This window comes from Vidua macroura, chromosome 9 (genome assembly GCF_024509145.1).
Source record: "Vidua macroura isolate BioBank_ID:100142 chromosome 9, ASM2450914v1, whole genome shotgun sequence".
Classification (NCBI taxonomy): Eukaryota; Metazoa; Chordata; class Aves; order Passeriformes; family Viduidae; genus Vidua; species Vidua macroura.
Window position 1 is genome coordinate 5,025,973 of NC_071579.1, and position 22,312 is coordinate 5,048,284.

Genomic DNA, 22,312 nt, shown 5'->3' on the forward strand with positions numbered 1-22,312 from the left:
CAGTCTGCAAAATTCCATAAATTCTATGCAAAGCAAGTGTTCTACAGCAACAGTTGTCATAAATTAACCTGAATCACCTACCAAGGCAACCATGTAATGATTCTGAGTAGTGAATGAACTCTGATTCAAGTATCTCAAATTTTACCCAGTTTCTTAAGAGAATCATTACCATTAACTAGGGACATCAAACAGGAACAATGCACACCTTAACATTCGTACAGAAAATCCTCTTGCTCCTTCCCCACATAAGCAAAGCATTTTTTGCTGCTTTCAGATCAAGTTGCAGCAAATAAAAGGAACCCCAGCATCATCTGACATCGCAGCTCTCGGCTGAGCAGATGAAGTGTTTGGTATTCCACTGCAGTTAATGGCTTACAGGATTATACAGAAAAATCAAGTGGTCTAATTTTACCACACAGATGAAATTAGTACATGTTTAATTGTTGTATCTTGTGACTGCTCAATTTGTCCTCATCAGTGCTTGTTTGGATTTCAAACCACAACAAACTGCTGCAAAACTCAAATCATCCAAAGACAGAGCTTTGAAAATGGACAGACCAATGACACAGTTCCTTTCCTAAAAGACCAGCAAAGTCAGAGAGACACATGGCAGATGCAAAGCAGATGTTCTTGGTGTAGCATGCAAATGTGAATGATATTTCCCTGGGGTATATCCATATGAGGTGACTGGCTGACTGGGAGACAGGATAGTGCTGACTAGAAATCAGGCAAGGCATGAACTACTCTCAGTGTTTACATCAGGAAATCACATTTTAGTTTTGGCAGGTGATACTGGAACATGGCTGGTTTACATACATGTTTTCTCTCTGTAGCCTTCAGGGATTTTGCAGCGTAGTAGAAGAGTTGGGTTCCACACAGTGCTACCCAGTATTTCGTCCAAGATGCTACCTGGAGAGAAAATAAACAAACAAACAAACCCAGAAGTGCAATGGATAAGTGAAATGTTTCATAACACTGCGCTGTGAAAGAGAAGGCACCATCCTGCAAGAACATGAGAGCACTGACTGTCCAGCCAAGCATCAGCCATGTTTCCAAAGCTGCTGTTTGTTATTCATGCAGGCCTACGAATGCATGAAAACTCCAGAAAGCAGAAAGATCATGTGCTTCTCCTTTCTAATCTCAGAAAAACATTCTGCATCTTGCTCTATACTTCCTGCAATCCCTACAGAACACTTTGTGGAGTCAGAGTACATCTGTCCCTTTCCTTTTCCATCTTAGGTATAAGGTATCTCCCATTGTCCTGAATATGTATTTTGATTTATAATTTATCATCAAGTATTTGTAATGCAAATGCTAAGGGTTATCATCTATTGATAGATTGCTGGGATTTACCTACTGTTAAGGAAGACAAAACATGATTCTCCCAGTTTTAAAGTCATCAGTAATTGTAGAAAATTTTATGCAGCATCCTCTTCTCTTCTACTTTATAGATTATGTGTATAGCCTTACAAACTGAATAAATGCACCATACGGAAGAATCAAAACTCTGTCAATGACCCTAAATCGTAATCAGAAGGAGATCTCAGACATTTGAACTAGTTGCCAAATGGCCATTTTACTGTGTTCGTAACTGGGCAAAGGAAGAAGGTGAGAAAACTAATTTATTAAAAAAAAAAAAATCTTACTGTAGGTTTTTTGCCTTCTTTCAACAAAGTCTTCCTCCTGAGAACACCTTGAATAGTAACTGCTCCTGGATACAAATGAACAGCCAAATCTTCAGATTCTAGGGAGCTGAAAGGAGCACGTGAAGAGTTGTATGAAAAATATTTTTTCCTAAAGTAATTTTCCAACCATTACCAAAAACTAATGCAAATACCTTTATTGTAATTTGAAAATGTCAACTTTCTATTTATTTGACTTCATTGTGGAAAAAGACTTTGGTTGTTACAGGGAATTGCTGTTGTGGAATTAACACTCGCAAGCAAAAGTGATCAGAAAAATTAATTAGCCAAGCAGGTAATCCTTAATTAAAAAATTAAAACTCAAAACATGACTGAAAGACAAGAAAAATTAATTTTAAAAAGTAAACATTTGAAGTACATTGGTACAGTTGCTGTACATGTTAAACCTCTCCTTCAGCCCTCGCAGGAAAGATTTGACTATTTTTTGGTTAGAAACACCAGAACCATTAGCACATCAAAAACAAAGTACAGTTCAAACATGCACAATCCTTAAAATATCTGAAAGCAAGGAGAGTGGGTGAGAGCAGGAATAAAGAGTAGAAACCCAAACCACAGCAACTTTAAGGTGTTTTAATGCAACTGGTGCTCTACTGATCATCTGCCTTATGAAGGATTGGAGAGCAATGGGCTGAAACAAAGGCCAGGTACAGCACTGAGGAAATAAAACTGAGCTTGATTAAAATTCCAAAGCTGACTGGCTTCAAAAGCATTTCCAGTCAGAGAAAAGTTACACCAGGAATAATTTCAGTAAAGGTAAATCAGAGCATGTAACTAAAGTGCTGGATGCAGCAGCTTTCTAGAAAAGCCAAGAGATTGAACAGCACCCGAAAATCATTGTGAGGGAAGTCAGGATTTGTTGTTTCATCCATCCTATGTCCAAAGTAAACTGGAAATGTGACAAACACTTTCATTGCAGCACCTACTGAGGATGATGATATGGAGACAATTTTGGACATTGACAGATGTAAACATGGGTTTAATTCAGTGAGACAATGCTTGCTTCTTAACATGACAGAGGTTTCACAGTTAATGGCAACTTCTTTCCCAGCTACAGTGACACAGCTGGAGACAGAATCGTATCCATAAGGAATCAGAATAATCAGTTATGTTACTCTGTCAGCTTGCAAATATTATGTATATTAAATTGGGGGCAATTTGAAGGTGTCACTCATTTTAGGCATCTCTCTAATTTCAGGGAAGAGGAGCAAAGAAATTCAGTACAGAACTGCCAGCAAAAAAAACATCTGGAATGCCATCCATTAGCACCAGGAGCAGCTTTGTTTCCCCATGAGAACTACCAGCACTGCTCCACGGTGGCAGGCAGTTCAAAAGCTACCCTGGCAAAACATCTTTAAGCCTTGATAGAAAGATCCAATGGTTCAAAATTTGGATTTGCAGACTGGAATGAACAGTCCTTATATTGATATAGAGTAAGTCATTGAAGGGAAAAGTTTTAAGTCTGAAGAAAAAGGTCTCTATCTTTACTTTGACACGTAAGTTAGAAAGGTAACTTCAGAAAACACCCACTTAATTATTAAACCAAACCAAATCACCAACAGCAGAGGGAAGGTTTGACACCTCTGTGTGCAGTGGGATTGTACCTGCTGGCCTTCATGTGGCCTCGATGGCCATTTCGTGACACTCTTGTCCCCGGACCGAGAGAATGGTACAACCTGTTCCTGTTGGATTCCATTATAAATTGTATGCATTACATATACTTTCATTCACACAAACAGCACCACTGCTACAACAGCACAGAACTTTTTTTGTGTGCATATCACAAAGCCACTTCTTCCATGTAAGAAAAAGCGAATAATTTTATTTAGAAAAACGCATGCAAAAGTAAATAATATGGTTTTTCATTTCATCAGATGTTCTCTTTGTCAGAACTCACAATACTGAAGTGTTTTACTGGCACTGATAATTAACACATTTTTAGAGAAAAGTCTGCATTTAGCTTAGACTAAATAAATGTAAAGGAACCATATTGATAAAACTTATCTTGAAATCTGACTTTAGATGTTACTACAAAAATGGTTTCAACTTCCATGAGTATGAAAACAGAAGCTGTTGGCTGCAAGGAACGACAAGCTCTGTCAAAATACATGTGACACTGTTTAAAATCCTGTTGTGCTAAATAACATGGAAATTGGTTCAGCAATATTTCAATTTTCCAGTTCACTTTATGCTGTACACTTTACCTGTAAGCTCCACACTTTAAAATCATTTACCTGATCCATACTGTTATCCCTATTCAGGAACTGTGCCCCAGACCTGCCTTTTGAACACTGCTTTGCTTCACTGAACCTTGTTTTTCTGAATCAAATCCCCTTAATCGTCTGAATTCCATTTAAGTCAACACAAGCATTGTTGAGGCACTTTGTCCTCATGTACTATTTTTTTTATCCATTTTTCTAGCTGCTGGTATTCTGTTGAAAGACTGAAGATCAGCAATTCTGTGGGAGCAGGCAGTTAAGTAGAAGCCTTATTATCAAAAAGATATTAATGAATCACCATCCACAACACAACCTGTTCCACAATTTGCCATCATTTATTTCTCAACATAACTGATATCTTTGAACTTATGAATTATTTTTCAGAACATACTCAAGATATAGGCAAATAAAACAATAAAGAAAAATAAAGTAAAATGAGCTGTTTATTTTTGTATACATATGCCATGCAAATTAAGTATATTTTCTTCTTACCTTTAAGCTTTTTTTTTTTTTTTTTTTTTTTTTATAACAAGGAGGCTACCACTCTTGGAATCCTGCTATTTCAGGGAAATCTATTCAGAGACACTCAGGATGACAACCAGTGAGACTGAAGTGTCACTTAATACACTGCCCTTAACAGGATATAAGTGCAAGGATTTGGAATTCTAGTCCTTCCAGTAATTTTGATTGGCCTGAAAGGACACTCCAATGCTCAAAACTCTTTCTCAAGTTTCAAACTAAGATTCTGTTGCACTTAAAAACAATCAGTGGCTCTAGTTCTCACCCCTGCTGCATTCCCCAGCTACAAGCAGAAAGGCCAGGAAAAACAAGAATACATTTTATATTTCCTTCTGTTACTTGGGGAATCTGTGTGTGGAGGAATTGTTTTCTTCCTCTTAAGGCATATGATGCAGATTTAAGCCTTCCTACCCCAAGATATTCCTAAAACATGCAGAAATACTGAATTCCTACTTGCACTGCATAGAAAACAGCCATTAACAGTGGATGTATTCCAGTTTTGCCTGAGTTGGTAATTCCAGCCAACTAATACCTCTCCCTCACTTAAATACCTGTACAGAGAATGGAAACCACTGTGCTTCACTGTACAGACCAAAATCAGAGAGAGACCTTCTCCAGTTTTCTTAAATTTTCACACTTGCATGTCAGTGTATTACCTATGAAATTTTAAAACATGCCTCATCTTATAAACCAAGGAACAGACTCAAGGTTGCTGCAGATCTCTAGGAATTTCACACATGGTGTTGGGAATGTCTGTAAGGAACTCTATCCCTCTCCCTGGAAGCAGGCAAGAGAACTCACCCTGAAGCACATGAAACCTCCAACAGGGTTCCCAAAAGCTCTCTCAGGAGAGAGGCAAGTACAGAAGGTAAGTGAAATTTGGAGGAGGAATCTTCTGTTTGACATGGAGCAAACATTTTAACTGAGGGAGTCTGCCAGCTCTCATTAACACAGGGATGAAAAGGCCCTGCTTTGTCTTAGAAGTCCACACAACAATTCTGAAGAGTGTTATCCTAAGTTTAAATCTAAGTTTTAAAGTTTCTTATGCTGCTCTGCGTAAAAACACTCAACTCACCATTTTTTCTAACTTAATGACTTTTTATCTTTGAGAAACAACTTGATACCCGTACACAATTCCATAAGGCAGCAGGAAAGGGAAAGAAAGAAAATCTTTTGAATGCTGTATGTGCTTTGTGATGAAGCCTGAAAGTTAAGAGATTGCCTTTCTGACCCCATTTGTGTTCTCTGCTCATGTGGAATGTTACCTGATGAAATTGTTAAGGGCCTTTCCTCATGTATGCATTCATATTTAAGGCATGAGGCATCCAGGACTTCACCTTAGGCACTGAGAGATTTTCAAAGACTTCTTCCAAAATTAACAAAGAACTTTAACTGCTTCAATGAGTTCAATCAGAATATGTTTGTGGTAACAGCTCCCAACTAAAAAGAAAAAGTTTTTTGACAAAAACTTCTATGAAAAATGTAAAAATAGTAGCAAAAATCAACCGTGGCAACTCTGAAGCTGATGGATTACTTGAAACTGTGTTATAGGAGCAAGCAATACACTGTATTGTGCATCTTACTCAGCTGTGAGAAGGTGAATATTGCACCTTTTTCTGTGTTCAACTACAGCTGTGTGTCTTTTTCCACATTCTCAAAAACAACATGAGAATGGGCTGAAGTGGTCAATGCCACCTGAGCACTCACAGGTGCTGGAAAAGGAACAACTTGTTAATTCTGAACCACAAAGTCAGACATTAACAAGGGGCATTGTTGTGTAACAGTGAAGGGAAAAGAGGAAGAGAGAGACAAAAGAGGTGACAGTGTCAATGACAAGAGAGCAAAGGGACTATGAACAAATGAAGTGTCTCAGGGAAAGTGAAAATGAAAATCAGAGAGACACAAACAGCACATATGATATCCACATATATAAAATCTTTGGGGTCTAATGGTTCTCTGGCTGAGCTCCTTCAAGGATGTGTGCACTGAGTAAGAACCCAATTAGATAAAAGCCCTATTAACCATTAGCGAGCAGAAGGTGTTTCTATGCTGCTTTAACAGATCCAATGAACTTACTACAGCTTTTTAGTGTTCTTACAGACAGATGATCTCTAGTTCAGTGAAAAAAAGCATCATTTTCAGGACTGAGTGAGAGACTCTAAGTAACAATGTGAATAGAGAAACACAGGCTTTTCTTACCTTTCAAATGCTGGCCAGGAGGTCTCTTCACTGAGTTCAGAACCATCACTGCTACCTAGAGAAATATAACAACAGAAGCTGCATTATTTCTTCATCTACAAACCATCTCTGTCAGTTGTATCTAAACACATCAGAATAGTTGAGATTCTGAATATCAGAATATTTAAGATGAAATTAAAAAAAAAAAAAAACTTCAGTAAAATACTACAAGGAAAACACTTTGTCATTTGCTTCAGGAATTTCACCTAAACTGAGATGGAGATTGAAGGGACAGGGTCTAGTTCCACATTAAGAAGTTAAAGAAAAGGAGCACTAATAAATGGGAATTTTATTTTCAAAATATAAAGAACATCCTAAAAACAGATTTGTCTGCATTTAGAAAAACAGGTCACTTATTTAAAAAAATTTTTATCAAGTCATACACAGTCATGACACAGAGGTGCAAATTCAATGCTAAATCTCCAATACATTATATGAGAAGCCTTAAACAATTTTTAAAGCTATCTTCCACTTACTCTATCAGATCACAACAGTATTATTTCATTCTATGCTTTGTAAACTAATCTAGAAAAACTTCATTTTAAACACTGAAAATAGAGGAAAATCCCAAAACCCAGAAGTCTGATGCATCCACTCAAGGCAGTCCCATAAATAAGACAATAACTTTACAATTCCAGTAAATCCCATCAGTCTGAACATGAGTATTTAAATATAGGTGGGGTTAGCTGTAATGTCAAAAATCAGTAAATAATTATCAGTAGGGATGCTGTTAACAGGAATCAGTAGCTTCTATACACAATTCCAAGCCGTTGCCTTGCTGCTATTTACCTTTCACATCAGCCCAGCTGCCCACATGAGCTATTATCCTTGTTCACCACTTCAAACCAACATTTTTTAGCTCCAGATAATCCCAAAGCCTAAATATCAGTGCAATTCAATGTCAGTGCTTGAAGCCACCTTTTGGCACACTAACTTGCCACCTTGTTTGCTCTGCTGCCTGAACACCCATATATTAAAGGGAAGCAATAAAATAATACAATTATTTTGAAACAAACAAGTAAAAAATCTGAATCAATGCTCCTTACTCAAGAAGGAGAAACGGTGAGAAACCTCAGAGAAACAGTGGCTGAAAATGGGAACCAGGTCCCTGTAATTTTACACAGAAAATCAGAAGGGAAAAGCAATGCCGTGAAAAATCATGTGTATAAAGTAGGTCTGGATATTCACTGAGTAAACACAGAGAGTAAAGATGGAGGCAATAAAGATTTATACACAGCAGGGGTAATTCCAGCCAAGAGCCATGAAAATCTCAGCATGGGCTGAAGTTCCCTCTGTGCAAAATTTAAGAGAAAATACAAGCCTTTATCTGCCAGCCAATTCAACTGAGATGCCTCTTCTGCAAACATCAGATCAACATCCACATATTAACATGATCTCTGTGCGATACTAAATAATTTGGTCTCAGCTTGTTCTGATTTTTTCCTAAAGGCAAGTCCTAACCTAGTTCACACCAACACTACAGTAAGAGCCATTTGTGTAGAGATACAGAAGTGATGTTGCAGTGGAGGCATAAAGGGCTGCAAGCAGGGAGGTAAAATATTCAACAGGTAACTTGCATTACTTTCTAGTAAGCAGAAGTGCCTTTAAGTTTTTAGTGCTTCCAGTTGCAGATCATCGATCCTTAAGCATCCAGCTGCTGGGAGGGTTACAGCAGCAGGCAGCTATGTGCACAGAAAAGTAGCACAGTTACTCCTCCTGTGACTTACATTTCCTCTGAGCTGTGGGGACAAGTGACCAAAGAGACCTAGTTACTACAGCTGAGTAAGTGCTTGCACGTCAAGTGACCCTCTCAGAATCTATCAGCAAACATTCAGGTGCCACAGGGCAGGTGAGCAAAGAAGCGGCCATAAAAATAATCAGAAGTTCTCCTCAGCACAATTTACACCTAACCTGTAATGTGGTGAAGAGAATGTGTGGGTTGAGCTCCACATTATCCCAGGCACTTCTATACAGAAAGACTACCAGGTAAATCATTAACCACCCCAGAAAAAACAGGAGTAACCAGTGGAGTAACCTATCCAGGTGGAGCCTGCTCTTGCAGTAGGAGTCTTTGCAAAGTCCTTACCATTTCCTAGAAGAAACAACTGTCACTCAGTACTTTCAGCAAATTCTACAATCCCCATCACAGTGAAAAACTTAGTGATTTATTCCATCCTAATGAAACCACAGCTGCATTCTCTGTAAGGCAACACATGAAGTCTCTTCAAATTAGTTAAGTAGCATGATTTGGGGATGAGGAGACAGAATCAGATGTAACAATTCAGAGACAACTTTAAGAAGGCATCTTGGGTTGGACCTCCCAGCTGACTGTCTTTGAAGAAGGCTGTTTGTGGTAGAATCTCTTATAGGAAGACCTTAAGGTGCTGAAATCCTTTTAGCAGTTGGAATGACAATCAGGATGGTAGAGTTCAACCCCAACATGAAAATAGTTTTCCTTGCATATAATTGAAGTTTTCTTTTGGTTACTTGGAGCAATTTGTTCTGCAAGATGGTGCAGCAAGTTCTGTCAAGTCATTCAGCCAACACTGAAAGCATTAGGGATACTTAGAATCTTATTTTCTTACTACTGCTTAGAGTTAGCTTTATATTAGCAAGAAGCACAGATTTAATATGACTAGAGCTCTTCTTAATTTAGGTCCACTTGATAGATCCACACAATTAAAACCCCCTAATAAGACAGTACTCTGAAGTTATTGTTTGCATTTAAAGTTGGCTGATAACATTTAAATTCTACCTGAAATGACATTTTGATGGCAAATGTATCCGTTTTGCTAATAAAGTTATATTCAAATGCTGTGCTAAATACACTACAGAAAGATTTAAAAGCTAATGTTGCTTTGTAAAAATGCAAAGCAATCTAGATCAAGAGCTAAAATGTCACCTATCACAAAGTGACAATCCTTGGTACAGTATCAGTACAGTGAGAAAATCTATAGGAATTTGGGGCCTTTGTAAACCAAAAGTTTCACTTAAAAAGTTAAACCTATACAGGAATTACCAATTACACTTAAAAGGATCATTAATTTGTAAAAAAATTGCACAAAACATCAGAGCAATTGATTTAACATTTACATTGATGCCTATAGGGGTTGTAAAAATTGTAACAAAAACCTGGAAAAGGTTGAATTTTAGTGTTTGACTATTCCTCTAACATCCATATAAAAACATCTCCAATAGGATTTTTTAGATTCTAAAACCCTCTAGGAGATACTTCGCAAGACACAAGTTCTGATACTAAAATCCACCCCTTTCCTGAAAAGCAAAACAGAATACCTGACATCCTTCCTTCCAAAACAAAACAGAGGTAAAAGGGACTGTTTTTAACTTAATAAAAGTTAGATGTCTAGCCAAGTTCTGTTTAAACATTAAGTGCACTATTTGAGTGTCACCTCAACTGGAAATATTTAATTCATTCAGTACTCTAAAAATATATCACCTTCTTAAATTCTTCTCAAATATGTACTCTATATTTGAGATTTTCCAACAACCTCAAGCAAGTTCTTCAGGTTAAACTTAATAACAAATCCTAGGCAGTATAAGCCCTTGCTGTTAGCTAACGTTCTAAACAAATTTTGGCTTTATGTAAGAAGCCACTTAACACAAAACACTATCTTCCTAGTTTTCTTTATTGCTAATAAACTTCTGATGCAGGATTGAAATAAAATAAAATCTTTAGGAAGGTTTTTTCCTATCTGAGGAATAACAGCATTTGGCAAGATGGCTTTTTTGCTAACTGTGCTGATGATTATCTGAGGAGGCTCAGGATTGTCTGCAGAGCCCCAGCACTGCAGCTCTGTTCAGATGTCAATTTTCTGCTCACATCTGCAGATATGCACAGGCAGATGGATGTCTGTGAGATGTCTGTGCTCCAGCCACACAAACAGCATGAGGTTTCCAGTTATGGGATAGGGAATGCCAGTGCTATCCCATATCGACTCCCCTGGTCACGGCACCCACTCACTGCCCCAAGTATGGGGATACTGAACACTTAACACAGGCTTTCTTTATCCAGAAGTTAGTCCCCAAAGTTAAACATGTGTTAACATAAACAAACCAACCCCAAAGAGTTTAAAAAGTCTTCAGACTAAAAATTCTTTCCCCTTCCCAAATCTGTCATTGACACTCTCTTGGCTCCAGTTACACTGTGTTTCCAGAGCTGTGACGGACCTGACCGAGATCAAAATTCTCCCATGAAAATACACAAAACTGGTCAAGAGGCCTGAACATCAATAGCTGCAGCACAGCCCAGCCCAGCCAACACCACAGAGATGGGCTCCATGCCCTGAAAGCTCTGCTCTGCTTTGGTGAGTTCACAGCCACACTGCAAATCCTCATATATAGTTCATGACTATTTAACTATTTAAGTTCAGTTTAAGCAGCTCAACTCTGGTTTCCCAGTTAAGCAAATACAGATGGCAGGAACTCTGGCAGAGGACTCGAGCAATATCATGCCAGAGAATTGACAGAAACTTTTAATACCATCACTGAGATTCATTGTGAAAAATCAGCAAAAGCAAATAAACAAATGGATAAAGATGGGAGAGAAACAGGGGGTTTGTATAACTACATTGATGGAAAGACATCCAGAGAGTGAGCCTTGGACCAAACAGTACCAAAAAAGATTGGGGCAGAACTGGAGTGCTAGACTGTATCTTCTCCTCTCAAATCCAGGCATCTACATGTGCATTTTTAACCTCTAGCATTATACAGGTTTTTAATTTATCCTATCACTAAAGTAGTAGTGGCTTACAATAGCAAAACCAGGTATCCACATTTAAGGCAAGAGTCAGACATCCATATAACTCATATAAAGGAAATATATAAATAAACCTGACATATTTCTTCTGCCTGAAACCCTACCTGGAATCTGATCTGATGACTCAGTCCTACACACCTGAACAGCACAGTACAGGTTAAAGAATCAAACAAACACTGGCTGTGTAAATGTCTTCCCTACTCTACAGGCTGCCAAGACCTCTGAAAGTAAATGCATACACTGTATACCTACACCTATACTTCATTTATTTAAAGAGAAATATAATCCCTTGTAGAATTCAATAACTTCGAGGTGGTGACTTAATAGAGGAATTCATTAAAATGCTGATTTCTCATACGTATTTCACGCCAGTTTAGGTTTGGAAAGGTACTATTCTTACAAAGGCACTTTCTTACATTAATTCATACTGATTTAGAATACCTTTCTTTGACTCTGCAGCATTCATTCTTCCAACTGCATTAGAACACAGGCTGAAGCTATTCTCCAGTGATTGCAACACACAAACAAAGGCAAATGTTCAAGAGTTCTAGTTTTTCCAGAGCTTTCATCCATATCATTGTAGATCAGGAAAAATAAATGGAAAATAATAGCTTAAAAAGAATTTGAATCAAACACTGCTACAAACACAATCCATAATTGTTTCCTTTGAATTTTTAAACACCTCAAGTTACAATCTCAGTTTCAGCAGTGTTCCTGTGTTCATACCTTGACATCTGTTTTGAAGTGGTATATATGAGACAGCACTCTCAAAGAACAACTTTCAGCAAAATTACTTTGCATCCTCTAGGTTAGATACTCTAAGAGGAAAAAAGCCAAATAGAAGCAATATATGAAAAGAGGGGCCTATTTTACACTGTCCCTTTACTTCTTAAGAATTAGCTGAACAATTTGCCATTGTAAACAAACCCAGCTTAAGAAATTCAGTAATGCAGCAGAGCCAAATTGGTGGGAAGAAATGGTGGAAATCCAAAGCTTCTGAGAACATTAATGAAACAAACTGAGCATTCCTGCGAAGATATTTAAGCAATAAATACTTTGAAAATGTAAGAAAATTGGGAATGAATAGAGAACCATGTATTCTTTAGAAAAATATCTTACGAATTAAAGGAAGTTTCATGCTATTTCTGACTGGAATCAGGATCTAGTAAAATCATCTTAATTTATCCTACTTTTAGGTGAGGAGGTGACAGGAGGCAAATACAGGCAAGAGAACAGGTGGTACGAACGTGCAGGTGGTTCCTTGCACCCAGCCAAGAGCAATGCTCACACCTCAGGAGGGCAGAGTGTACGCAGTGACCTCATCCAAACACAGCCCATCAAGAACAAAAACCACGTTGTAGCTTTAGGCCTGGCTGATAGCAGTGAGTGGGGGTTCTCAATGAACTTCCACTCCAAGTAAAAGCATCTGTCCCAATTTACTAAAAGCACATATTCTGGACTGTCTGCACAAAACAGACATTTTCAACACTATTCATCTGTCTGTATTTGCTTGTGCTGTCTCTCAAAAGTCTCTGCAATCAACAGAAATAAAGTGGGGTTTTAAGGACTCAAGCCATATAACCTCTTTTTAGCCCCCCACCTAAGAATGAGATGAATCATATCCTTGAGGATTTCAATTGTCTATGTGATTATAAAGAGTTCCAATTGTAACCAGCTCAAATGTAGCCATCTACTTTATAAATATCTAAAACTTAAAAGAGACTATTTCTTCTTGTTACACTCCTGAATTCAAGAGAACATTTCCCATCTGACCCTGTGTATGAGACTGGACAAGTGTTTCTTCCTTCTTATTAGGATAGCCCTGGCACTGCTGGAAAAAGATTTCTCATTTTTTTAAATCTTCTGTCCAGATAACAAGCACCTATTTATAATATAGGAGGATGGCAACAGAACCAGAGGTATGCTGATTCCAGCATAACACATGATCATCAGCTATGGAACACCATCCCACAGTGCTAGGAACAAGAAGTGTTTTGACCCAAGCACAAGAAATCAATAGAAAAGAGGCTGTATCTTTAATATTTTTGAGTTTGTTTGTTTTCAGAATGAGTTGAATGTACACACAGCCTCCAATTGCTGAAATTAAGAAAATAATCTGATAAAGGTCTCTGACCTTGGCTGTCACATCACAGATCAGCCTGTTTTGAGCAAACGCCTCTCACTTTCTGCATTGCTGCTGCTTTAGGAATCATTCACTGCAATAAAAACCAACCAGTTAGTACATTCTTCATCTGTGAAAGGTTAATGACATGGATGTACATGCTCTGCACCATTCCTAGAGTGACTGTCAGCCTTTCCCAGCATGGCATAACCAAAATGTCCATCATCACTTCAATGTGTGCTTTAGGTTATAGACTTGCTGATGGATTCCTGTGGACAGTGTTGTTACACTGGTCGTGTTTTAATATTTAACAGAGGCAGATCCTATCAGATCCTCCAATATGAAAGGACTGGAAAGGTCTAAACACCTTTGAGCCCTCAAAACACAGGAGTGATTTAAAGCAGCATTACAGTTGTCTTTAAAGGCACATTCAAGGTGCTGACATAGCAGAAACCCTGTCCATGTTTTGAAGAAGGATCATTTACCCAAAAAGTTAAGTCCTACATAGGCTTATATGTAAAAAAGGTAGTCCTGTTTCTAGAGCAACAGGTTTAAATCCACGTTTATGGGCAAGGTGAGGAATAACACTCCTTTCAGTACACACATTCAGGAGACATTTTCCTGACCGTCTTTTGAAGCTGTGTTGTAGAATACCATAAACCTCCTCTCTGCTGCAGTGACTGTACTAATTCCAAGTCCTAAGCAAACAGACTACTTCAAACATGATGGAGGAACTCAGCAGCTTCAATCAACTTCCTTAAATCCTGCTGAGGCAGCAGCACAGAATGCCAGACAACTTACATTTCCAAGAATTCTGCAGTAATAGATACTGCAAACCTCCAGAACCTACCCTCTTCTTCCATATGTATTTCTAGCACCTCTATCAACCTTTTGTGCCACTGAAATTTTTATCATCAAGAAGCAGCAAAAATAACACCTCTGCTGGACTGTCAAAACAGTGATAAAACTGAGTATGGGGAGGCTGGAGATCAAAGAGAATGGGAGAGGGAAATTTCTAACAACAAATGCTGATCTTGGATAAAATGCCCAAGGTTGCTGTTTCACAAGTCATTTATACAAATATTCTAAACTGGTAATTTTGTTCCAGCTTGTCAGGTCCTGCTTGAGCTGGAGAACAGAATTGAAAAATTCAGAGAGGAGACAAAGTAGGAAAATCCTATATTCTCCAAAATATAAAAATGGTGACTGGTTCTTAATAGTACGTTATGAGAAACTGTCTGTCAGCTCTGGCAAACCTTCCCTGCTAGGCTCTAACGGAGGTACAGAAATAATTTACCCAGGATAAAAAGGATCAACTGCAGAGAATTTATTAGGTATTTAGGTAGAAAACATCCAAAAAATAATTGCCCTGAGAAAAGGGCAATGCTACATTTCAGTAATGGTGACAAACGCTTGGGTCTCCTGCACCATGCAAACCCTGGGAATGGAAACTGCCTGGACACTGAGGAGAAGCACCATTCCTGATGGGTGGCTTTGAAATGGAAAACTTTGCCACAGCAGAGAACCTGCAGGGAACAGAGACAGGCGATGCACATTACATAGTGGAAGCTGCCTGATGTGAACAGGTTCACTTAGACCAGCTACTTTGGTCTAATTCCATATGGCCTTCTCCTCAAGAAAATACACATACAGCTCCTGAAAGTAGCATCATCTGACAATCTGTGACCTTGTTTCCTTCCACAAAGGCTAAAAAGCAGAACTGCTTTTAAAATTCAGTTATCCAAAGAAATGTGAAGCACTACAAGGATCTTTCATCACCACAAATGCATAAAAATTGAACACCATTAAATTCTATCAAACCAATAATTCTGAGGGAAGGACTGCAGTGAGAGGTTCCATTTATCAGCCCCAGCTGCAAACAGGTAGATTTGAGAGGCACTTATGTCCTGTCCTCCCTCCACCTAAAAGATCTACGTGCAACAGGAAAAAAGAGCACCTATTCTCACGGAGGAAACTCAGGAAGCAGAACTTCTCAAAAAAAGCACCATCCTAAATATATGAAGATAAATAATTTATCAAAATTTAGTACATTATGACATTTTGAGGTATTTGAAAGTTAGACTTCAATCTTCTGTTGAAGTCAGAAGCATGTAGAAATTATGCTCTTAAAACTGTCAGCAATTTACACAGTCAAGTCAACATGGCATTTTACATAGAAATCCCACTATAAAACTTTTTAAACTTGAATTGATTTAGGGAGGGAAAGATAATAGAAAATCATGTCCCATACTTCCTTCCACCTCCATTGAGGAAGAGGAGTATAAGAAGCTGTTATCACTAACAGAGATAAAGAAAAAAAAAAACAACCAACCAAAAAACCCCAAACAACAGCAACAACGAAACAAAAATCTTTTTCATAATTTCTCAGTTCATGGTGTGTAAATGAAGTTACCCTCCTTCCCCTACATTTCTCAGATTTGTTCTACCACAGAAGCATTAATTTTGAACAGCCCTGCTGCAGGCTCAATCACCAGCTAATTGTGCTATAACCTTTATTAAAAGCCGAGGCACTGCATAGGTGTGTTTGCAGCTCCTACCTATTGAAATTCCACTGGACAGGGTGGAGCTCTCAGCCTGCCCTCGGGATGGGACGTGGGGCTCCATGACGCTGTCATCCAGCAGGTGCCGTGGTCCCGCGTTGGGGAATGTCGCGCTTTTAAATTCCGCTGTGTTCATTTTGTGTATGAAACTAGAAACCAACGAGGACACAACATTACAACCTCGCCTTTGGTATGTCTCAGGAGACATGCTTTAACATGCTTAAGGATTGTATGCACTGTGCTCCTAAAGTCAAACTAAATCATGGCCAAGTCATAAGCAATTGTGCACAAATAAATTATCGGTAGGAATTGCCAGGTTTAAAACTGCACAGGAGTCATGTAACAAAGATGAAGTTAGGAGTACATTAACAATTACTTCCAATATCTTATGCTATTTTTGTCTTCTATAACACTATATTTTTCTCTTCTATAACACTATATTTTTGTCTTCTATAACACTATATTTTTGTCTTCTATAACACTTCTATAATTGAACTGCAGCATTGCAATCTAGGTCATTAAAGGTAAACTTACATAATAGAAGTTATTCATTACTGAGTAGCTACTACCTTGCATTTTGAAGACATGATAAGGGAAATAATGAGATATTGATCAAGATATTATTAGAAGTACACATATATAGAAAAAGCCTGAAGCCATTACTAAACAGAGATAGTCTACAAAGAAAGTCTATAAAGGAGGTCTCCTAGTAAAAATACCAATAAAGCAGCAATATAATTTTGAATTTGAAATAATTATAGTGGCATTGAATTACTAAAAAGTTATAGTTTTGTCATTCAGAAAGAGCCATTCTAGTTAACTCACTGACTAGTCTTATCATCAAAACTTCAGCCTTCCTATTTTGATTAATTCTCTTTGGTTGGGATAACAGCATTATAGTTCTGAGCTTGCTCCCTGGCCACAAATTGCTCTGTGAGTGAAGTACTGTGTACAAGTCATGCTACTTTATACAAGCAAAGCTTTTGTATTGAGTGACAATACATCACTTCAAAAAAAAAAGCTCAGGATTTTTAGGTTAAGCAAAATGCTGACTTGTATCCCAGACTGTGACATTTCCTATGTCCATGGGGTATCAGGTTCCGAGGTGAAGGGGGTGTTGGTGGTAGCAAGGCTCCCTCAGCTGCAACATTTTTCCGTCCACTTTGTGGAGATGCTCCGACTTCAGAGCCTGGGAAGAGAAAAGACATTACTCCCAAGGAATTTCAGAATTACTGTCAGGATCACTTCTTAGAAAATCATGGAAAAAATGCACAAAACTTCCTAAACTCCCTTTATAAGAGATAGCTGCAGTAAATCTCCTTTATCTATTGAGAATTAAACCCCCTGCACTTCAGGATTTTTGCACAGGATTAAAACCAAACACACTTAGTTCAAATAGACCATCCAGTATTTTGCAAGTCCTAAAGGTGGCTGCATTTGCTATACCAGCACTGGGCATGTCCCACTGATTCTACATTTTCAAACTCCTGCCTTCAACCATTTTTGGCATTGACCAAGAAGAAAGTTCATTCTTGGAAGCATATTATGCCATGAAAAGTTTAGATGAAGGCCCTTCTGTCTAGACACAACAAAGAATGAATATTTAATAGCCCTTCACCCCAAATGACATTAACAACTTAGTGCCACAATACATACAAAAACCTAAAAAAATGACTCAGTTCCTTCTTTACAGATCACCTTTAGACTTTTTATTACAAACACGCAGTGTTTAAACTTCACACTTCTTTATAGCTTCAGGCAAATATTTTCCACGTCTGCAGTTCTAAAATAATGCACATGACAACCTCAAGTCTTCTCACATTTATTAAGCATTTACCTACTAAATCTTCTCTGGAAGCAGCAGAGTGGGGAGTGCTGGTCCCTGGCTCTATCTTTAATGAAAGCCTGCATTAAAGAAATATTAAAAATTACTTTATAATGAAATAAAAATTTATGAAGAAGAATTTTTTTAATTTATGATTGCAAGCTGCCTGATTCTGTGATTGCAAGGAATACTATGAAGGTAATACAAACAGTGCAGAGTTATCTTTAGCACACACTGTTTCCAAACTTGATTTGTCCTGCCTATTGCTTTGGTTCACACAGACCACCAGGACCTCCAGTGCCCTGAGATGGCTGGCACACACATGAAACTGCTACTCCAGCTAAAACCTGGGAAAAATAAAATTGAAAGTAGTACACAACTTCTCCCCCCACCTTGGCTAAAATATTTATTCTTGGAACACTTCATATTTTAAATTTTTTTATGAAGTGCACTAGTGTGCCAAGCACCAAGCCTTTTGACTTTACTGGTCCAAAACCCAAAATCCTCTTCTCTGTTTTGGAAAATACATTATCAACTTGATTTCAGCCATAATTCAAGCTTTTCTGTAACTTTTTAATGCCATTTCCAGCAGGCCCACAAAGAAGGCAGACTATAGGGGAAGATAACTTCAGGAAGATGAAGTGTATCTTGTCCACACAGTTTGCAGAACTAAAATCTTTGAAACTACTAACACTGAGAAAGCATCTATTTAATTTTGGGGAGAAAAAGTTTGAAGTTTGACAGCTCCTCTCCCTCCCATTCCAGACACCATAGCAATGATTCACCACAATTTTATAATTTTTTTTTTTTCAAATAAAATCTTTTAGGAAGAAAAACTATGTATTCAAGTCACTGTCGCTGTTCTCTAACTTCAACCTTCTTGCTGTTAGACACCTTAGGGGATGAAAAGTAAAAGAGCCACTTTAAGTAAGAACAATTCTTCAAACACACTCCTCAACCATAAAAACATTCAGTTTGGAGATGTACAAAACCCACCAGTCCAAAACCAGACGTTGTGAACAGCAGCTACGCTTCTGATTTATGTGCCACTGTCTCCAGTCATTGCCCTGCTACCAAAACATGGATTGTACAGGACAAAGAAACTGCAGCTCCTTCATCAATCAAATTCCTACTGCTAGTCAGACCTACCCAGTGAAGGTGAAGGAAGGTGGAGAGTGGAATTCATGAATACTGTGTCCTAAGGAGACACTGCAGGTAAGAAGCTTGGGTTTGGGTTAGCTTTTTTTTTTTCCTTCCTTCAAATGTTTGACCAATGGAGCTTTACTCTTCAGTGACAGAGAAGTGACATTTCCCAAATCAGGCTGTAGAACATCCCAGGAAAAAGGTGAAGCTGGATGCTTCCACAGGGACACACAGAGAACAACTTACAAACCTCAGAAGAGAAGCCAAGAGTCTGAGTCCTCATTAACTGTTCTCTGACATAAACTGAAGGGTCCCCATTTGCTGCCTTTCAGTAAATCCAAGTCAGGGCTATTAAATGGCAAACACAGCTGTTCCTAAAGTGTGCATCCCCCTCCTGCCATTCCAAGGGAGCTGCACAAGCAACCAATTCAAGCCCTCTGAGGTGACAAACTTCCCAGGCAGGCAGGATGGGAATGGGTGGGGAACCTCCTCAAGCACATCAGCCAATGAACAAAACCTTCCTTCATAGGCAACAGATTTGCCTTAGGGTGTTTCCTATCCTCAGTTCCTGTCTCTTGCCAGAGATTTCCCTCCCTCAGTTTTTCTGGATGCCAAATCACTTATTACAGTAATAATCTTTTAATTAAGGACATAGAAACCTTGGGTGGGAGGCTGGGAGGAACAGGCAGAGAGGAACAGGAACTTGCCTCTCAAAAATCAAGTGCTTACGTTTTACTCACATTTTATAACCTATCAAAGAGCAAAAGAATAAAATAGAATAAATAAAAAAGGAAAGTATAAAATGAAGTGTTATCTGCAAGTGAAAACTAAGTCACCCTCAGTAAAAACCTGGGACTGGATGCACAGATGTTTTTGTTCTGATGAAGAATGATTTAAGCCATCTCCAACCACAGGAGTCCTCTTAATGACAGAACAGTGTTACAGGTGAGCCATGTGTAGAAAGTCTTTCTCAGCAGACCAAACCCACCTGAAGCAAGGACTTGCGCAGTCTGGCATAGAAAAGGGAGCAGATCTGCCATTGAGAATGTGGGGAAGTGCCTTGAGCACAACATCCTACTGGAACCACAGCTGCTTGCAGCTGCTATGTCTGAGGTGCATAATCACAGAATCACAGAATGGTGTGGGTCTGAAGGAACCCTAAATCTCATCTAGTTCCAACCCCCTGCCATGGGCAGGGACACCCACATAATGTAATACAACTCCCCAGTGCAGGTGCAATCTCACAAGTGACAGGCTTTGAGTTACAAAAGTAATTTTGTGATAAGTTATGGTCAGTTTATAGCATTTTGTACTTACTTGTAATTGTCATCTTCTACAAACTTTTGTAGTTCTTCTATGTACTGAACTGAGTTTAGATATTTTTGAACATGAGGCAACATAGGAATATCTGGAAAACAGACACCATTCATTGACACTGAGCCACTCATTGGTAAGCAAAGCTTTTTTTCCAGAAACTATTTGAATAGATTCAGATCTCTTGCCTTTTTATGTGAGATGGAGGTACAAACTACAGGCCCTAATGATACTGAAATTTTAGAACTTCACAGCAATTCTCATGCATTGAGCTGACACTCCCCACACAGAAACCCCAGAGCTGCTTATCAGAGCACATGTAAGGGAAAAGTAAGACAACATCCATGGCCAAACCAAAGGCCCAGAACTGGAACATGGAGTCTGAGGACTCCTTCACAACCCACATTCTCTTTACACTGAGCTTTCAGGGAAGCCACAGTCCTGTGCTATTTCAAATTCCACCATCACAAACAAAGCATTAGGACTTTACTAGAATGGGAAGAGGACTGTGAGTGAAACCATCTTTCAAGAAATAAATGCATTATCTGATCTATGGACAGAACTATAAATGTCCAAAAGACAAGCTGAGTGAACTTTATTATCTCCAGTAAAAGTACTATTCCAAAAGAAATCCTATTCTTAGTATTCAGTCATAAAATTAGGAACACAGGGATACAAGCTTATAAATACCAGTAAAACTACTCTTGAGTATGAGGTACTACTACACATTTATCATCAGAAAATATATATTGCAGTTTGCTTGATGTAAGAGAAATGCAATTTTATTGTGTCTCATTACCCTGATGCTCTGTCTTAACCAACAATACTAGAATAAACCCAGACTTTTGGGCTGAGAGGAAGAGGGAGGGTGTTAATGGCATTCACATGGATACAGCCTTACTTAAATTGCATCACAGCAGACAAAAATTAAAGCTTTTAAAGTTCTTCTCTTTAACACTGTGATATTTACACACTAGCTTACCATATTCACATGACTGCTGCAAATCTGAGATAATTCGAAGAATGTTGTTCATTAAATTTGTTCTTTGCTCACTTTCCAGAATGCTTGCTGTTGAGGGGTAGGCAGAGTCAATATATGTCAAGTCTGACAGATAAATACCTGAAATGAGATTAGAATGAGAAGATTCTTTGTTTAATGTCTTTCACTGAGCAGAAAAAAACCCTCATCAAGAATACTGTGGAGAAGTTTTGCTTGCACTAACATTAAAACAGGTTGACAAAAGCATTTTGTCATAATAGGATTTTGGATTTACCTGGGAAATAATTTTAGAAATCTAAAAGTAATTACAAGGACATGCACAGATACTCATAAACCTCATCTTCTCCACAGCACCAATTTACTACTCTCTTGACAAATATGAAGCATACTAAACACACAATACTAAAATACACCATCAAAATTAATTGTTTAGGTAGTCTACTACTTCATTCCTCCAAAGCAGCAATTAAAAAACAATAGAAGGATAAGTTATACCCATAACACTTCAAGCTGAATAAAAACTCAAGCTTGACTTGCAGCAACATGAGAGATTAACTAGGGAAAATGGGCAACCAGACTGAAATGAATGAATCCTGCAGTTTGTAATAATCACAGCTCCAAAGATACAACAGCCTTCTAGATGAGTCATTGCATATTCCCTACCTGCCTTCTTTCCCTGCACTGCTTGCAAACTTACTGCTCCTTCAACCCCCTGATCATGTAGAGAGGAAAATCCTCCTCCCCACACACTAATGCTGTAGATAAAAGGTTTATTTTATTTCTAACCACAACTCCATTTCTTGACCTTCACCTGTTTGTCTCAACTAAGCGAAACATATCCTGACCAGCTCTGTTCAAAGGAATTAGTCTGCATCCCTTGCATCTTTCACAGAT

The 22,312-nt window shown here is 38.4% G+C and overlaps 1 protein-coding gene across 3 annotated transcripts in view; it reads right to left on the reverse strand.

The window, feature by feature from the left end:
- Positions 1 to 22,312, reverse strand: part of RALGPS2 (Ral GEF with PH domain and SH3 binding motif 2) — a 114,322-nt gene that overhangs the window by 15,465 nt on the left and 76,545 nt on the right. The window contains exons 9-17 of one of the 3 annotated variants that reach the window (XM_053984665.1): positions 21,401 to 21,538; positions 20,422 to 20,512; positions 17,974 to 18,041; positions 17,190 to 17,325; positions 16,134 to 16,285; positions 6,638 to 6,692; positions 3,305 to 3,382; positions 1,647 to 1,752; positions 817 to 909 (exon numbers count right to left, since the gene is read on the reverse strand). In XM_053984665.1, coding sequence (XP_053840640.1) covers positions 817 to 909; positions 1,647 to 1,752; positions 3,305 to 3,382; positions 6,638 to 6,692; positions 16,134 to 16,285; positions 17,190 to 17,325; positions 17,974 to 18,041; positions 20,422 to 20,512; positions 21,401 to 21,538 — 917 coding nt within the window. Of the gene's footprint in view, positions 1 to 816; positions 910 to 1,646; positions 1,753 to 3,304; positions 3,383 to 6,637; positions 6,693 to 16,133; positions 16,286 to 17,189; positions 17,326 to 17,973; positions 18,042 to 20,421; positions 20,513 to 21,400; positions 21,539 to 22,312 lie in introns of those variants that run through there. The other 2 variants (XM_053984666.1, XM_053984667.1) reach the window with 2 other exon arrangements.